Here is a 20,158-nt window from a genome sequence, read left to right as displayed (position 1 = left end):
ATGTGGGAAATTATCAAAAATCCAAATACACTACATCCACTGGTTTCATCCAATCTACCAGAAGTATCCTCAAAAGCCGCCAGCAAGTTTATCAAATATGATTTTCCTTTCATAATTTGATGTTGACTTTGTCTAATCGCATTTATATTTTCTAAATGTCTGTTATCACATCCTTTATAGGCTCATCCTTATTGTATGCGCTCACCTACGACAAACGCTTCCTTATTACTGATGTTAACCAGTCTAACGTTCCCTGATTTTTCTCTCCTTTTTAAAAATAGAATGGTTGCTCCTTTTTGGATCTAAGGCTATCTTCTTTTGTTAGCGGAAACAGGCCACGTCGGCCCACCGAGTCTGCGCCAACCAGCCAATCCCATGCACTAGCACTAACCTCTACTTTGGGGACAATTTACAATTTTTACCAAAGCCAATTAACCTGCAAACCTCTTCGTCTTTGGAGTGCAGGAGGAAACCGGAGCACCCGGAGAAAACTCACGCAGTCACAGGGAGAACGTCCAAACTCTCTACAGACAGTACCCGTAGTCAGGATTGAACCCAGGTCTCTGGCGCTTTAAGGCCGCAACTCTACCACTATGCCACTCTGTCACACATTGTGTTCTTTTCAAACATAATCCCCCTAGGGTCTTAAATAAAGTTATGCTGAGAGGAATCAAAAGCATATGGAACTGAAGTTTCCTTAAGATATAATAGTTTTACAAGAAACTGTCAGAAGGTGGCAAAGGTGGACCAACAGATGAGAATATTGTGGTGAAAAATCACCAATGCTTGATAGAGCAGGGAAAAGGATTGATGTGGAGTATACACATAGAAGGTTGTGGGAGACTGTGAAGCATTTTGAATAAATGGAAAGTCCAATTGATGATGGTCTGGAAGCAATGCGCTTGGAATAATAAGTGATGGGACTGTAGGACTTGTGATGAGAATGGGTGCCATACTTCATACAAGTGTTATCTGTGGAGCTTTGGGTCAGATAGGAGAGCTACAGTGAAGGCGAGCACTCAGTCCTCTTTGTGTCACCTTGCCATCATTAGCTGACTTCATCACAGCCCACACCACCAGAGGGCAGAAGGATAAGCTCTTTCAAGAATAACAATGGCCTGTTTCCTTTATCATCGTTATTTTTTGCATATCTTTCATTCATTGTTCCATATCTCTCCACATCGTCGCCTATATCTCTCGTTTCCCTTTCCCGTGACTTTCAGTCTGAAGAAGGGTCTCGACCTAAAATGTCACCAATTCCTTCTCTCCAGAGATGCTGCCTGTGCCGCTGAGTTACTCCAGCTTTTAATGTCTATCTTCGGTTTAAACTAGCATCTGCAGTTCCTTCCTACACATTACATTTATTTATGAAAGGTTATCTGGTCACTGTCAGATTTATGGCTGGTGGACAATGCTGTGGGTTACCAGAAATACATAATTAGATGTGGAGTGCTTTGGCTTTGGTTAATAAAGTTAAGAAGTAAAAGTTGGTATGCTCTAGTACATTGCTAGTTTTTTTTTCTTTCTTCCTTCCTTATAGCATAAAAGCTTCAGCTGTGGTAAACACCAATCTCTCGTGACATTACATTGTATTGACATTCTTACATAACAATGCTGTGCCATTTTAAATATACAAGCCCTATGGCTGTGACTGGAAATGAGTCTCCTCAGCTTCAGTACGTACGGTTTGCGCATTGAGATGCTGTAAGCACGCTTCCAAAATTTAGTTTTCTGGCGGTTCCGCACACCATCCTCGAGGTCCATCATCTGCTCCAAAAGGGTCTGGTCATCAGCATTGAGAGGTGCCACTGAGATATCACGCACGGCACGGAATTCACCACAGTTGTTCAGATGCTCATTCTCCAGACGGAAGAAGTTCCACACAAACCGGCTACAGTAAAACACAACTCAACATCAACAAGGTGCATTGTAATTAGACTAAAGCAATTGTCTTTTTTGTAAACCTGGAATTAAAAATAAAGCCACAGTAACCATGGAAGAACCCACAATGCCGCAGTTAATGATACCGTTGTCTCACAATTCTCGAGACTTGGCTTCAATCCTGACCTCCAGTGAGCTCTGTGTGGAGTTTGCAACTTCTCCCTGTAACTGTGTGGAGTTTGCATATTCTCCCTGTGTCTATGTAGATTTCCCCTCAGGTGTTCCAGTTTACTCCCGTGTCCCAAAGACATGCATGTTGATAGATTAACTGGCTGCTGCAGGTGAGTGGTAGAATCCGGGGTTGCTTATAGGAATGTGCTCAAAATTTTAAAAATGTGATTAATGTATGATTTGTGCAAAATGGGAGATTGATGGTCAGTACAAATGTATATGGAGTTCACCTCCAGATCTTATCTTGGTGCCTGACCTTGCAATGTGCTGGCATTTCTGTGATGTTTGAACAACTAATTTTTTAGGCCCCTTACATTCTCCACTGTTTATTGTTCCACTGACACCAGACTGCTACCACTTTGCAGACTGAGCTGTCCATATTCTCATTTCACTTCCCTTTCGTGGTGAGCATGCAAGTGCACTCTTCCATGGCATGCAAGTGCAGTCTTGCCCTGCCGAGCTGGTTTTTGATCCTTGTCACAGCTGACAAACATATTGGCACATGCATTCTCTCAGCCAGTCAGCCACCTCCAAAGTCTCCATCACCAGAACAACCTCGCATGACTTCTTTATTGTTTTCGCTGATTCACCCTCCATGTCAGCACCAAATTCTTCCACTTGCCCTTTTGTGTCTGGAAACATTTACATCACAACTCCTCCTGTAATTGTTAATTCCCACCTCTCCACTTTGTTACACTGCAAGATCTCCAACCCGTGTTACATTCTAATGTTTTTCCACCTGCATACATACATAGCCTGAATCACACATTAATACATGTCTGATGAGTCCTAGCCACCTTAGTCTGATTATCTCAGGTCTTCACTCCACCAGAGCTTCCAAATATTCACACTTTTATAGGTTTATTCAGTAGGGCAACAATAGTTTCAAACTACCCACAACTATAATTTGCATCAATCACATGTTCTCTTCTCTATTCTAACTTCTGACATTCAACTACAGTATATTGTGGACGTGTGGGTTTTCAAATTTCTGTCCCCAAAGCATATCTGCCGAAGAGTTAGAAAAGAAATGCAAATTCTTTCCATTCCATTCAAAATAGTCGGTAATGAAGATCTTTCTAACCTGGACATGCTTTAGCAGATGAGGTATCACTAGGTTCCAATGTAACTGCGCCTGGCTCTTACAACTCTCACTTTATAACATTTTATTCATTAAAGTAAGACTATAAATGTTACCGGAAAACTTCCAATGGGGCCAGCACTGTGGAAATTATGTCTCCCGCTGAACTCAAGGCGGTCATTGAGGTGACTGAAATCTGCAATGTCCACGCAAATCGCAGAATGACATCCTCTACTATGGCACAGTAGTAATAAATCTGTAAATAAAAGCAAAATATCAATGCTTCAGTATACTTAGAGGGATACAAGTCCACGACTGCTTATCTGAATAAACAATTTTCCTTCTTTTTCTCCCATGCTCTTAGGTTGACTGATAGCAGAAATCTTACTTGTCTTTGAAAACACTTTTTAAATAAATGATGACCATTTGCAATTATATTGTAAGAAAATAACTGCAGATGCTATATGATGCCTTTTTCAAAGAGAAGAATATCTCCCAGTACTTAATATGACCATCAGCACAGAAAATATGACAAAGCACAAGCCAGAAAAAAATGAGATGGAAAGTTTATTCTCAGTAGTATGTTTGAGCAGACAACAGGTGAATGTCTCTGGAAAGATTGGTAGTGAGAGGGGGGAGGGAGGGCTGTGGGAAGAATGAAAGTAAGCCACCCTTACATGCAGATGCAGAGAGATTGTGCTGGTAGATGTAATGGAACACATTAGATGCAGGGTGTCTTTTAATAAGAAAGTGTAATGTGGTTTGGAACTGAATGTCAACTTCTTTCCATATGTACCAACAGTGGCGTCATCTTTACCTCCCCCCCCCCACCCCTTACCCCATCCACATATTGGAAAAATTGAAACAATTAATGTTACATTGGAAATCAGCAATGAGGGAAAGGTAGAAGGAAAAAGAAAGAGATGGCAATAGAGTGAGATGAATATGGAGAGAGGGAGTTTATTTGAGGCTCTAAAAGTTGCTACTTCATTTATGTAGTAACCTTCACAATCCAAAGGATTTTGCGATGAATGAAATAATTATGGTTTACCTATTGCTGTAGTGAAAAAATTCAGCTAACAATTTATACACAGCAAGTTCCCAGATAGTGAGACTTAGCACAGACCTGTTGAAACAAATGGTTTGATTTTGTGCAGAAGAGTTCCATGGAATGAGCTCAGCTTACTGATGCTAAAGGGTCTTGGTGAATCAGGGTGTAATCACCATTAAACCAACCTCAGCAAAATAGCCTTTCCCAAACTTTCAGACTCAGGATAGACAATAGACAATAGGTGCAGGAGGAGGCCATTCGGCCCTTCGAGCCAGCACCGCATTCAATGTGATCATGGCTGATCATTCTCAATCAGTACCCCATTCCTGCCTTCTCCCCATACCACCTGACTCCGCTATCCTTAAGAGCTCTATCGAGCTCTCTCTTGAATGCATATTTAACTTGGGGTTCCAGTTGGACACAATTGCTCTATGGCAAACTGCATAATTGTACAGTTTGTACATCTCATTTGTTACCTTGAGAGCGGACAGTAACTAAGCTATTCTTGATCTGGATGTCACTGCAAAAGCTTGCATTTATCCCTTGTCACATATTAGGCACATTAAGATAAGGATGGTAGATTTACCTCCTTGAAGGAACATGAATTAGATAGGTTTGATAACAATCATACCTATTGTTACTGATGTTAGGATTATTTCCAGATTTAGCTGCTTGAATTAACATTCCCCAGTTGCCTGGGTGGGATTCTAACTATTGATTTTCGGTCAGTGGTTCAAAGCTCTAGCTGGATGTGCAATGATTTTATCATTGCACTACTGTACGGCAAAAATTAGTTCCACTCACCACTCTCTTCTTTGCATTGGGGCCACTGCTGCTACCATTTAGAGTTTAGAGAGATAAACAGGTCATTTGGCCCACTGACTCCATGCTGACCAGTGATCTCCATATACTAGCAATATCCTACACACCAGGGACAATTCACAATTTTTTTTAACCAATGCCAATTAACCTACAAACCTGTATGTCTTTGGAGTATGGGAGGAAACCGGAGAAAACCCACATGATCACGGGGAGAATGTTCAAACTCCGTACAGACAGCACCCGCTATCAGGATCAAACCTGGGTCTCTGGCGCTGTAAGGCAGCAACTCTACTGATGCGTCACCATGCAGCCCAATTATGTTAAAAGTGGAGCTATCCAAAAGCTTCTGGGCACCATCATGATGTGGATGTTCATCAGTACAGGGGCTGTGGACCTATGGGACAGGGTCTCTGAATGTGATCAGTTTAAAATTAACAGCATCATTATGGAAAGGAGAATTATTCAGTGGCTATAGGAAGTCACTAAATTTAAGCTTGACCAGTATTTGTCTGAAACCAACAATTTCTGCTTATATTTCCCCCCCCCCCCCAGCTATTTTTCTTCCTTCTCCTTGAAGATATCGTCTCTGTCACAGTGCAATTGCACAGGATTTTGGTACATCATATCCTTCACAACCCAAGTAAATGAAGCAAATACATACCTTCTGAGGATAGACAATCTCCTCACGCAAGAAGGTGTTCTCTCCAGCATTTTTGTCGAAGAGACCCCAGTCCATCTTCAGGTCCCAGGTGAGAGTATAACATGAGCTGATCAATAAGAAGATGATCCACAGGTAGAAAAACACCACTGCATCGTCGTGCTTCTGTTCTGAAAGACAGACACAAGTAACAGCATTACTTTCTGCCAGGTGATGAAGCAGAATCGGAATTTCCATTAACTTGTATAAACCTCAGCAAAAACAATCTCTAGTTGTGAATGTTGCTGCAATTCCGTTCTCATGATAATTTCTAACAGAGGGAATGAAGCTGCAAAATGACATCAGTGAGTTGCTACACTCAGAATCATACAATCATATAGGTACCCGTCCAAATGCCTTTTAAACAATGTAATTGTATTTATCACAACCAGTGTTTCCAGATCACTATCTCCCTTGTGTGAAACATGTGCCCTCCACATCTCCTTTAAATTTCTCTCCTTTCACCTTAAACCTATGTCCTCTCATTCTAGGTTCCCATGCCCGGGGCTAAAAGACACTGACTTTCCTATCTTTACCCCTCATAATTGTATAAACCTCTACAAGCCTCAGCTTCCTATGTTACAGTGAGAATGAGTCAAGCTAATCCAATCTCTTTTTCTACCTACAGCCCTCCAATCCAGGCAGCATCCCGGTGAATCTCTACTGCATTCTCTCCAAAGATCCTTCATTCTTCCAGAAGTGCGGTGACCAGAATTGTACATAGTACTCTAAATCCCAATGTTTTGAAAAGCTGCAGTCTAACTGCTGTTTTATTATCAGAATGTCACAACTGAGGAACATTAATTGCAATCTTTTGACTTATGTTAGCCATTATGTTGTGGGATAAATGGACAATACAGTAGCTTCACTGCGCAGAACAGCTGATTTCCTTTTCTCAATGAAACAATATAGTTGTCCCTTCTAACATCAATGCTTTCCCAATTAAGACAATTAATATCTTGTCATGCAAGCCCCTTCTTTTGCAGGCAGATTGTTTTTGCCTAAAAGCGAACAAAACATACCTTCTTCATTACACAATGGTACCTAAAGCTCAGATAGTTTAAACAACTGCACTGAGCTATGCATTCAGAAATTTCAATTCCAAGTCTCTGATGCGTTTGTGAATCTTATATTGGAGATGATTTAGATTAGAATATTATAATAGGTCTTAATGTTCCTGGGCCAAGGAAGAAGTAGTAAGAGCAACTCGGTTATGACAGATAATCAATTTGCCACAAACAAGCGCACTCATAGAAATTAGCTGAAGACAATATTATGCTCAGCTATCATGTTCTCAATTGCTTAAGTCACTGCTCAGGTTGAAAGGTGAATAACAGCAACTTGCGCAAGATACTGGCAATGGAATAGTAGCTCAACATTATGGCAGGTTCAGTTACAAACAGTATTCAATTTTATGGTTATTTTTTAATGTATCAATGCAAGGAATACTACCCTTTTAGAGAAATTATTATAATTTGGGAAGATATTGAGAGTGGTAAAAATGTGAGCGCCACAATTTTAGCACCATTTTAATCATCATTGATTGTCCTGACGATTGTCAATGAAACGTTTCATTTAAATTGGTCTTATATTTTTAAAATAGAGAATTTTTAAAGTTTAAAAATTACCCTTCGAACCGATTTCTTAACGGTCCTCAGCGTGTGCACGACTTTAATTGCCAACCGCCCCCCCCCCCAGGAACGTGGCACCAGAGAGAAGGCCAAAGAGAGGGGAGAGTGGGGGGGAGGGGAGAGTGGGGGGGGGAAGGGAGAGTGGGGGGGAGGGGAGAGTGGGAGGGAGGGGAGAGTGGGAGGGAGGGGAGAGTAGGGGGGAGGGGAGGGTAGGGGGGAGGGGAGAGTAGGGGGGAGGGGAGAGTAGGGGGGAGGGGAGAGTAGGGGGGAGGAGAGAGTAGGGGAGAGGGGAGAGTAGGGGGGAGGGGAGAGTAGGGGGGAGGGGAGAGTAGGGGGGGAGGGGAGAGTAGGGGGGAGGGGAGAGTAGGGGGAGGGGAGAGTAGGGGGGAGGGGAGAGTAGGGGGGGAGGGGAGAGTAGGGGGGAGGGGAGAGTAGGGGGAGGGGAGAGTAGGGGGAGGGGAGAGTAGGAGGAGGGGAGAGTAGGGGGGAGGGGAGAGTAGGGGGGAGGGGAGAGTAGGGGGGAGGGGAGAGTAGGGGGAGGGGAGAGTAGGGGAGGGGAGAGTAGGGGGGAGGGGAGAGTAAGGGGGAGGGGAGAGTAAGGGGGAGGGGAGAGTAGGGGGGGAGGGGAGAGTAGGGGGGGAGGGGAGAGTAGGGGGGAGGGGAGAGTAGGGGGGAGGGGAGAGTAGGGGGGGGGAGGGGAGAGTAGGGGGGGAGGAGAGAGTAGGGGAGGAGGGGAGAGTGGCTCAGTGGGAGGACAGAAGAAACGGTTTAAGGACTGCCTCAAAGTGTCCCTCAAAGACGGACATCAACGTCAGCACTTGGGAGTCTTTTGCTCTGGACCGTCCAACCTGGCATAGCAAGCTCACCACAGGAGCCTGCGCAGCAGAGAACAGATGCACTGCAGAGGCCCAGAGGAAACGCACCGCGCGCAAGGCCCGGGCTACCTCCACTTCCACTGCAGCATCCATCAACTTGTGTCCTACGTGTGGGCCTGCCTTCCGGGCAGTCACTAGTCACTTCCGGACCCATAGTCACTAATCCTCCAACTGAAAGTGAAGTCATGGTCATCTTCGAACCCGAAGGATGAACAACAACAACATGAAGTTTGAAATATTGTCAGAAAAGTTGCGATTCTGTGAGTTTAGTTATGTCCGGTTGTTGCTAACCCTTAGATCCTGGCGAAGAGGAATTGGCAGGATTAACTGGGAGCAACATTCTGATGTCCTAAATCAACAAATACGTGGGTATTGGTGATCTGACCAGCTTGTGCCTTATGCTATTTTAACAAAGCAGCTTAGATACATTTTTATAACTTGTCAGGCATGTCAGATCAATTTAAATTCAATTGCTGTTGACTCGGAGTAACATATAGGCTGGACTGGATAAGATCAGCAGATGTTGTTCCAAGTAGATTGAGAGTGAAACAGGTGAAAAATCATCACTCTCACAGTGAGATTTTACCTTATTTTTAGTTATCAGATGGTACATAAATGTCATTTAAGAACCTCTACCATAAATATATCGTAATTGTCCCTCAACATGTTTAACACAGAAAATATCCAGCGAGCTAGTTCTGGTCTGGTACAACAGCTAATGCCACTTCAGCATCTGGGAATATTTGTAATGCATTCCAAGGCGGCACAGTGGCACAGTGGAAGAGTTGCTGCCTTAAGGGCCTGTCCCACTTAGGCGATTTTAAAGCGACTGCCGGCTGTCTAGGCTGTCGCCGACAGTTCGCCGGGGTGTCACAGGCATGATTGTGAGGAGTCTTCAAAGAATCATAGTGGATCTCGGCTCGTCGCTGAGAAAAATTCACTCCGGCTGATCCGGAGTGAAATTTCTTGGCAACAGCTGGCTTGTCGCCAGGTATCGTTGCTTATTGCGGGCGCTGTCGCATGCTGTCCCCAGGTATGCTAGGTTATCTTAGATGCATTTAGAAGCACGTAACATTAAATTAAGTAAAGTCATTTGAAGATACCATAAAATACTTGTGTTTAACCAATTTATTTACCGTCAGGACATTTGACAGGTAGATTGGAGGCGACAGTTTGACGGTCAGGCAAGCGTGGGAATTTTTGCGATGTTTATGGCCATCAGCGATTACATTTAAAGTAGGCTCCTAACCCAGATATGCAACCCAGAAACCAGATATGCATCTCCTGTACATTTTCAAAGAATGCCCACACACTTTTCACAAAAATCCATTTAACCACTTTTTAAATTACATTTATTAATACTGCTATTAGTAAACTGGAAGTCAATCCAGTTTATGCCTTGTTACCGTGAAGCTTGGTTTTCAAGTAACCCGGGCAAGATGTTATATTTCAAAACTATCAAGTACTTACTGACTTGTCAGTGATTTCAGCGAAAATTAGAAGCATTGACAGCGTGGGAATTTCGCAATGTTTCCAAAGACGGTGTAATCTCAACCTGACTCGGCATTATCGTGGTCATTGTCGTCAGGTAAAAGAAAATTTCGGCGATCTGCTACGACTTTGACAGTTGCCGGCAATCGCCTAAAAAAATCGCCTAAGTGGGACAAGCCCTTTACAATGCCAGAGACCCGGGTTCGACGTTGACTATAGGTGCTGTCTGTACAAAATTTGTACTGTCTTCCTGTGACTGTGTGGTTTTCTCTGGGTGCTTTGGTTTTCTCCCACACTCCAAGCATGTGCAGGTCTCTAGATTAATTGGTTTCTGTAAATCGTCCCTAGTGTGTAGGATAGAGCAGGTGTATTGGTGATCTCTGGATTCATTGGGCTGAAAGGACCGTTTCCATGCTGTATCCCAAAAACTCAATTAGTCGGAGACACAAGGTTAATGACAATAATGATGATAACCATGAAACTATCAAATTATTATGAAACAGCCCATTCAGTTCACTTACTCTTTCAGGGAATGAAATCTCTGAGGGAAAAATAGCTGTTGTTCTTCCGAACCTGAATTACATTTGACTGCAGCTGCACAATTTGTTTGACCATGAACTGCTTTTGAAATGGTTCAGGGTGAAAAACAAACACTCATTTTTTGGCAATCAGGAGTACACAGTAACTGTGGGTTTGCCAGTAAAGCCTACATCCCATGAAAGATTTAACGAAAAGCAACAAACAAAAATCGTAAAATTTCACAAAGAATCCATTTTACCCATCCAGTAAGAGCATTAGGGGATGCACGAGAAAACCTAGTCTTGTCAGCTGTGCCGCATTTTGAAAATGAATCTAAAATACCTTTGGAAAACCTACAATGGATTTACCAGAAGAGGGCAGCCCGAGGCAAGCCACAGGCGACAGACTTTACAACATATTTTATTTTTCTTCTACTTAGATGTGGACTCGAAGGAGGGTGTCTGCTCACAAATCAAGCCACACAGCACAGACAGTTAAAAAAAGAAAATGGACCTAAATTTAGAAGCAGGAATGCAAACAAAAAAGTACACACACACACAATGTAATAAATCACTGATAGTCTGTTGAGGAAAAGAGACAGATTTACTTTAGGTGTATTTATCTTTAAAAAAAAATTTTTAAATTATAATTTTAAATTTAAATAAATTATTTATTTTTGGTATATTTATTGGGCAAGGCCAGAATTTTCAGCCATTGTCATTTGTACTGAGCTACACTTCACAAGCCACTGCAGTCTTCTGGTGAAGTTGTTCCCACAATCTTCTATTGGGAAGATTTAGAAGCAATAGATTTAGAAGCAATGAAAAAAAAGTGATAAAGAGTCAGTCTAGGTGAGAAACCTGCAGTTGGTGGAATTTCCATGCACCTTGCTGCCCCTGTTCTCTTGATGTCGTGGCCTTAGGTTGGGAATGCTGTTAGCGCATTCTGGGCATTTTTGTAGATGGAATGCACTGCAGCCAATGTATACCAGTAACCAGCTCTGACCTGCTTTTGTAGCCATACATTAACATGGAGCATCCAGCGAGTTTCCAGTCAGATGTTGATGGTGAGGGACCTGGTGATGGCCATGTTATTGATTAGCAGGCCTAGGTGATTTAGGAGGTTGGAGTCGCTCTTGAGCAAATATTACTTACCATTTATTAATTCATGCCTGATTTGTCTCAGTCTTGCTACCTTTTGGCATGGACAACTTCAATTGCTGAATAATTGTAAATGGAATTAAACACTATGCAACCATCAATGAGCATGCCCACTTCTAACCTTATGATGGAAATAAAGTCATTGATGAAGCAGTTGAAGAGAGTCAGGTGTAGAACACTGCTCTAAGGAACTCCTTCAGTGATGCCCTAAAGTTGGAATGATTTAACCTGCAACAACCACAACGTAGTATAAGAAAATAACTGCAGATGCTGGTACAAATCGATTTATTCACAAAATGCTGGAGTAACTCAGCAGGTCAGGCAGCATCTCGGGAGAGAAGGAATGGGTGACGTTTCGGGTCGAGACCCTTCTTCACAACTCTCTTCCTTTGCATGAGGTTGGCTCCAAACTTGAGCGTTTTCCCTCTGATGCCTATTGCTCTCAAGTGTATCAGAACCTCTTGCTGTCATACTCAGTCAAAGGTTGCCTTGATGTTAAGGACAATCACTCAACTCTTGTCTAGAATTCAGCCTTGGACCACGGCTGTGATGAGATCTAGAGTAAAATGGCTCAGATGAATTCAAAAATGGACATTCATATCCACGCTACTTTTGAATAAGTGCTGCTTGACAGCAGTGGTGATGAATCCCTTCCATTGCCGATGAATGAGCAGAATATTTGCATTTACCTAGATTGAATTTGTTCTGGTTTTTGTGAGCCGGACATTCCTGGACAATTGCACATTTCCGGATGGATGCCAAGTGTCGTTACTGTGCTGGAATGGCTTGGTAAAGATGACAAGATTGACATATTATCAACTGGTAGAATGATGGGCATGCTAGGTCATGTGGTTCTATTGAAAGGGCATCAATCTGAAATATTAACTGTGCTCTTCCCTCCACAGATATTGCCAAAATTGCAGAGTAGCTCCAGATTTTCCAGTTTTATTTCAGAATTCCAGTGTCTGTGACATTTATTTTGATTTTGGAATGAAGAATGTGCCAGACCATAAAGCTTATACACTGTACATTTGTGTTGGTGACTGTGGCCCACAGTGCACTATGATTAAGCAGTAATGAGACACTAGATCTGTTCTGAGTCTGTCCCATTTAACACATTTGTATTGTCATTTAATATAATGGAGGCTGTCACTATAAAAGACAGGATATTTCCTCTATAAAGACTGTCCTTTCTAATAATTCTGTCATGGGCAGATTGTATTTGCCACAATATGATGTCAAATAGGTTTGTCCCTTGTGTTGGTTTGCTCACTGCAAACCACAAAACTAGACTGGCTGTTAACTTGTACATGCTTTGGCCAGCTCAGACAATGCCACTCTTGGTGCTGTCACTTGAGTCCCCAATCTAGGGTGCACTCTGTGCCTTACTACTTTCTGCAGTTTTACAAACTTCGGGAAAATGGCAGGTGACAATTAGAAGGTATCTTTGTGCACATTTGACTTGATTTCATAAACATTATGACAGCAATTTTTTTATTTGTTATTGTTCAGTCAAAGTGGCTTAATCATGTCAAATTAAATCGCCTTGCCATAAATAATAGCATACTTAATATTAATTTTATCATACATCTAAAAGCAAGATCTGTCCACAACTACTGGTAGGGGTAGCCTATTCCTGTGTGACTTCTGAATGTAGGTGCAGAGCAGTTTTTCCCTCTTGACAGAAGGTAAATGCTAGGACACCTATGTTGCCTGTGGAGTCCACCAGCGGAGTATCAACTGCTATAGATTTTCCACAGGTGGAGCTGGGAAATCTGGTCACTGTTGCCTGCTCAAATACAGCATTCCCATTAAAATGAATGGGAGAAATCAGCTGCCGGTGGAAAGGTAAACAGAGCGCTTTATTTGAATTAAGTTAGTTTAAATGTTTTTAATAATTTATAATTATATGACTTCTAAAAACACTTTGTCAAGGGGATAGGTTTTAAGAAATTTCCTAAAAGAAAGCTGAAAAGATTTAGGGAAGGAATTTCCAGATATGGATCTTTTTACATGAAAGGATCTGGACTGATAAAACAACTTACAATGGAAGGCTTAAGTGGACAAGGACAAAATCACAGTCCAGAATTCCAAGGCTTAAGTCTTCACCTGTGATGAGTTACCTGATCTCAGCAGAGTACTAAGTATATTATCAGGCCACAGCCTGCTGGATTAGTGTGGATGTTAGACCAGAGAACTAACGGTATCTGTAGGAGCCACTTTGCAGTTATTAGTTATTTTCGCTTATTAATATCACTACCTTGTATTCTGCTGTAGTTTGGACACTATAGAGTTAATGCAATGCTTACGTAGGGGCTGGGCGGAGCCAGAGTACGGGCAGTTGGGTATGTGCGGGATAGTGGGTGAGCTGGGAGGTGCTGACAGAGGGTCAGCTAGAAGCTCCGCCAAAAGATTTATCAGCCATGATGTAATCGCCTGTAAGTTTTATTAACTAGAAGATTAATACAAACTGTGTCGAAGTTATATCTGGCAATTCGTAACGATCGCATAGACTGTGGTAAGATATGGAATTTTACCTAGCAATTAATAACCAGTCGATGACAAGAGATATGCCAATATGTTTATTGTACCTTCAAATAAAGACGACTAACTATTAAACGTCTGGGAGGATCTCTGTTATTAGTTGTTCGAGTTATTACGCTTATCGCTGGCCCGGTCTATGCAAGTGGCAGCTTGGGAGCTAATTGAGATAGACGAGAAGCTGGCCGCTACAGTGTCCATGAAAAGATACCCTGGTTGAAGGTCAGTGGCTTCAGGAAAAACAGGATAAATATGAAGTGGAGAAAATGTATGCAGGATTAATCTTTGGATAACTTGCTAGTTCGCCCCATGCCATCAGTGGCCAATAACTAAATCTCCAAAATTCTTTTTTTATATAAGATAAGTTGATGCTTCTTCACTTTGTTATCCTTCCATTGTAGTAAAATAAATGCCAACATTAACCAAGCAGATTAAACACAGGATTTATAAACATGTAAATGAAATTACAGCATCTCTCCCAATGCACAGCAGTAGTCTACTCAGCCTCTCAAACTTGTTCCACTAATCAATCAGATCATAATTGGCCTGCATCATGTGATACTGCAGCAAATAATTATTGCATCTTCAACACAGCAATAATAAATCAACTTTAAATGTGTGGTTTCGCATCACTGGAATTTATATGAACAAAAGTATCGCTGTCATCAAAGCAATGTAGCATTCTAACGAAACCAGAGGAAAAGTCCTCATCCAAAGAACGGGAATACTTCCATTTCAGCCGAAGATGCTGGCGAGCATACAGGATTAGAAACTAGTTTGCCACTATTATCCCTCCTATAATCACCCTGCAATCCATAACAAACTTGTTTCCTCACCTTCCCATATCGACCTGAGATGTTAACTCTGTTTCCATTTCCAAAGACGCTGCCTGACCTGTTGAATGTTTCCAGTATACGATACAAACCACCAGCAAGCATCATTTCCAGTAAGGAAAATTAGATGCAAACTAGTTTGGAGTGAATAATTATTCAGTGAAGATATTTCCTGGTCGATCTTCTGCGAGTTTAATATAGAGTATGTATGTCACCTGGGGAACAAATTGATTTCAGTGGCGGGGAAATTTCTATTGATTTCATCTTTCACTTTCTTTCTTTTCCTTTCTAAATCAATATAATAAAAATAACTCCTTAAATTAGTTTCCTCAAGTAATGTATATATGGATTAATAGGTATGAACACAGGACTACGAGTCGTCTGTTTAGCATATTCAATCATTCAGTAAGTCAGTCAACTGGAGAACAACTTACCAAAGTCTTCTGACAGTGGCTTTATATAACATTACTTCCACCCACAAACTACTCTGCCGTCATTTACAGAACCATAAAGTATATTGATCATTGTCCTCTGAAATTCATTGTACTTTTTCCTGCAGCCTTCATCCCAATTATTTTTTGCAGTCGAACTTGCTGTAAGTGATAATGGTGCAATAATGTCTTAATGAATAATAGCTATAACTGTTTATCTCCTTCACATGAATTGAGGACTGCAAAATAAAAAGGAGGATATTAAGAGGGAATTAGGATAAATCAGAAGTAAATCAGGAGAAAAAATATATATATTTTAAGGAGGAAAGCAGATATAATTTAGGGGGAAGTGGGAGAAAGGCATAAAAGGGGCAATGAAAAAATAGGGAAAGCTAAATATTGCACATCTTAAAAGATCTCTAGTGGCTAGTTACCATCTGCAGGAATGCTGCTGTATAGATTGATCCCTTGTTGGGTTAAAGGTTAACTGGCATCTCAAAGAGTTATCTTATTGTCAAAAGGGTACTTATGCTTTTTGCTACCAAATTTAACTTACTGTAACAAATGGGTATGTGCAAATCCAGTAAATTCTAAAAAATAGCTGGAAGGCCAATGGTAGGTTGTGTAAATTAGTCAGTAGGTTGTGTAAAAAAGTTCCAGAGACTTACAACTCATGTTGGAAGGACCAGTCTCACCCTGGGTACTCCCTTTTCTCTCCCATCGGGCAAGAGGTAGCGGAGTTTGAAAAAGCATACCCCCACATTCTGAGACAATTTCTTCCCAACTGTTATCAGGCAAATGAACTGTGCTCTCATCAGCTAAGAGAACGGTCTTGACCTCCCATCTAGACCTTCAAACTATCTTTCATCAGACTTTACAGGACTTTATCTTGCACTAAATGTTATACCCTTTATCCTGTAGCTGTACACTGTGGACGGCTTGACTGTAATCCTGTATAGTTTTTTCACTGACTGGATACCACACAATATAGCTTTTGCACATGACAATAATAAACTAAACAATTAAAACTAAGCAATGTCGTAGCCCTGTACTTCTGAAGTTGCTGTGCAATTTGTTCATTTACAACATTGTACATTTTTAACCTGATGTTATTTTATCATTAAAAGTTGTTCCAATTTCACTGCCTGATGCGGTATGCACTTTGCATTGGGGATCCACTGAAGGAAAACCTTATACTCAGTCAGCAATATGATTTAAAATTAATCATTCTGACTGATGTGACAAAATCTGTTTAACAGCTGAGAAATTTCAATTCCCACAAATGTTATTGGTCAATGATGGGTCAGCACCTACTCTGCACACACATGTACTGCTTTGGATGAACAATTCCCGATAAGTAAGCATAAGTGGATCAAGAGCAATTGGCACGAAAGCATCTCATTAAGGCTATGCGTTGCATTAAGCTTTAAGACAATGGAGCAAACTGACATATCATGCAATTGAATATCAGAATGATTTTTCCTATTCATTTTTCAAAATTCCTGCATATTAACTCACTCATTTATTGTTCGGATATAAAAAACAAGGCCTTAAGATAGAATTCATTCAGTTGTCATTTGACATATCGTTTTTGCTATTCATGTGAGGATTTGTAATTTCTCTGCTTCACTAACTCTGTATTTTGGCAGATCCATACTGAGACTACTTTCTAGTTCTAGACCACAGCAAGGGGGATGATCATCACTGATAAGTCTCATAATATTTTTGTCGGTTTCAATTAGATTATCCTCATCTAAAATCTCAAGAGCATACGTTCAATCTGTGTAACATCTCTGAGAGTCAATCTGGTGAAGCTTTGCTGCGCTCCCTCTCTTGCAAGTATATCCTTCCTTAGTATGGTCTTTGGATCTATATCCAATGTTTCAGAACAGTCTCATCAAGGCCATATATATTTCCAGTAAGAAATTATAACTTTTTTATATAACAGAATAAGAGAAGCAATGAAATTGAATGCTTGTGAAAATATTTTAAAAGGTGTTTGCCCGTGATTATGATTTTTGATATGTATGCTCTATTTGTGATTTGCTCTCTTTCACTGTGCCCTCACCTCACTCTCCTCAAAATCTTCCTCAACTCTTGCTGGGACATTTTTAAAGTCAGTGCAAGACTTGCGGCAAACAGCATAAGGTTATTAAACTGTGCTGATCTGTTGTTTGCATTAAGATCAAATCGAATCTCTCCCATCTAAATGCTCATGCAAACATTTTGAAGTTAAGGTCATTGGACAGCTTTGAAGAGTGTGGAACTTTGCTGATTTTTGATCTCTGTGTACGAGGGCTGCATCATAAATAAACTGCGCAAGGAACGAATTAGTGATTTGAGATCAAGGTATGATGCATATATACCCTCAATCAGGAAGACTTTGCTGGAAAACAAACACTAAGAAGGACTATGACATTATCTTTGGTGGTTCTGCACAGGACAATCACATTTAAAAAATTAGGATGTTTAAAAGGTGCTCACAGATGTTTTACAAATTACTTCCTTTTAGCCAAAAAGAATGGTACAATTTTTAACAGGCTGGCTCAACTCGGACTTAAGTAACAGCCATCTCTGGCATTAACATAGCTGCTCCTGGTGCTAATTTTAACTGAAAGGGTTTAGGCAATTTTATGCGAGTGGGAAATCAAAATTCAAAACAAATTTGCAGTATAAGTGATGAAGTACTGACAAGATTAGATTTATGGGAACAAAGGAAGTGGAAGACTGCAAAGGCATGGTCATTTCAAGAGATGGTTTAAATTTGGTGACAATTTTGAGCAGTATATAGAAGAGTGGCTCCAAAGAATTGAAATGTCAGGGCTCCAACTTTGGTCAGCTATAAGGCTTTGGTATTTGAAGCAATGAACCTTTGAATAAATAGTGCAGATTGGAGGCAGATTAAAGATTCAGTCAAAAGGGCAAAATCTAGGTTGACATTCCACTACAGCGTTGAATAACAAAAGCTCCAGATGTTATTTGAAACTTAGGCAATGCCTGCTCTGTAAGGTTTAACTAAAAAATCTCAAAATACAATTTAAGAGATCTACTGGATGCTTTTCCTCCCTGGTCAATATTTGTTCCTCAATAAAACAGATTACCTAGCTATTAACATGCTAATTGCAAGAGTCACCATAGGAAAAATAAAAACACAAACCTTGATGTGACAAAAGAAAATAACAAAAATCTTTCCTAAATGACAGCAACATATTCACACAGACAAGAGTGCGGTTTTGACTAAACAGACAACAAAGAGCTGGTCAGTGCTTCAGTGTCCCCCTTTGCTCCTCAAGACTGTGCACATAGCTCCCTGTTCTACTCTCTTTGCACCCATGACTGCGTTTCTATGCACAGGACCAATGCCATCTATAAATCTGCAGCTGAAACTAGGGTTGTTGGCCAAATCACCAATGGTGATGAATCAGCGTGCAGGAGAGATAGAAAACCTGACTGAGTGGTGCCGCAACAACAAACTCTCACTCAACAAAACCAAGGAACGAATCGTTGACTTCAGGAAGAGGAAGTCAGAAGATCACATGCCAGTTTTCATTGGTGCGTCATCAGTAAAGAGAGTTAGCAGCTTCAAATTCCTGGGCGTTGACATCTCATATGGCCTGTCCTGGGCCCAGCAGATAGATGTAATAATATCTACCCAGAAGTGCTGGGCGATGAAGTGTACCAACACTTCTATTTCCTTAAAAGTTTAACGAGGTTTGGCCTTTCATTAATATTCTAACAAACGTCTACAATGTAGAAGTATCAATGCGGATGTATTTTAAGAAGTATCCAGACGTGTGGCATCATGGTCCGATACGACAATTCCAATGGACAGGACACAACTGCAGAGGGTTGAGGACTCAGCCTGGTCCATTAAGGATAGAGCCTTCCCCATCATCAAAAGCACCTAGATATGGCGCTGTCTCAAGAAGGCGGCATCTAACATCTCTGATTCCCACCATCTGGGCCACGCCCTCTTATCACTGTTACCATCAGCAGGAGACAGAAGCCTGAAGTCCCACAACACCAAGCCAAGAGCAGCTATATTCCTACAATCATTAGACTCTTGAACTGACCCACACAACCCTAATCCTACTTCAACAATGAAACACTATTGACCACCATTTGCACAACCATGAACTTGTTTTTTTTCCCCATTGTATTTGTCACTAATGTCTCATTTTTGCAGTCTTTTTTTTCACTGACTTGCATAATTTATGTTTTTGGTGTTATTTGAGTCTCTGTGCCTGTGATGCTGCTGCAAGCAAAATTTTCATTATCCCTGCACCATCTCGTACTTGTGCATATGACAATAATCCCGACTCGACTTAATGCAATGGGGCACAACTTCGATTGTCGAAATAGCAGTGTCTAGCCAGACCCTTAATTGCTGGTTATAGTTGTTGTTTCAGCAAAGCATTTACAAAAGGAATGAAAGATCATTCAGTTGTCAGTCCACATTTTGTTGTTTTTCTCTTCATTCAGGCATTTTCTCCATCCTTCCCTCCATAGATCTCATTATCATTCAGAGCAGGTTTTGGAAGCTGTTATCACCGCAAGGAAGCAATTACAACTCAATCACTGCCGGCTTATTCTCATGCCCCTGCACACTACTAGTATCTGAAAAAAACCTAGGCAACGGTATTGTACACCGGCATGCTGTTCCATTTATTATACAAAACTCAAAGTCATTTCATTCTAACCCCAGGCACTTCACAGCAACACAGGCTACGTCAATGATAATTTTCATTGCTTGTCAAATCAACTAAATAACAATGTATGCTTTCTGCACCAGCGGCTATAATGCACTAGCAGAGATCTTTAAAGCACCTAAATTACATTTTTTATCATAAATCACATGTTAAATTATAATGAAAATTGTATTTCAGACAAAAAAAAAGGTTTGCTCTGATTATT

General features: G+C 41.0%; 1 protein-coding gene across 1 annotated transcript in view; it reads right to left on the bottom strand.

The window, feature by feature from the left end:
• LOC144597825 (solute carrier family 53 member 1-like) overlaps positions 1-20,158 on the bottom strand; it is a 188,157-nt gene that overhangs the window by 8,295 nt on the left and 159,704 nt on the right. The window contains exons 12-14 of the mRNA XM_078407455.1: positions 5,728-5,894; positions 3,310-3,449; positions 1,685-1,891 (exon numbers count right to left, since the gene is read on the bottom strand). Coding sequence (XP_078263581.1) covers positions 1,685-1,891; positions 3,310-3,449; positions 5,728-5,894 — 514 coding nt within the window. The remainder of the gene's footprint in view (positions 1-1,684; positions 1,892-3,309; positions 3,450-5,727; positions 5,895-20,158) is intronic.

Source organism: Rhinoraja longicauda, chromosome 11 (genome assembly GCF_053455715.1).
Source record: "Rhinoraja longicauda isolate Sanriku21f chromosome 11, sRhiLon1.1, whole genome shotgun sequence".
NCBI lineage: Eukaryota > Metazoa > Chordata > Chondrichthyes > Rajiformes > Arhynchobatidae > Rhinoraja > Rhinoraja longicauda.
This window is presented reverse-complemented; position numbering and strand designations above follow the sequence as displayed.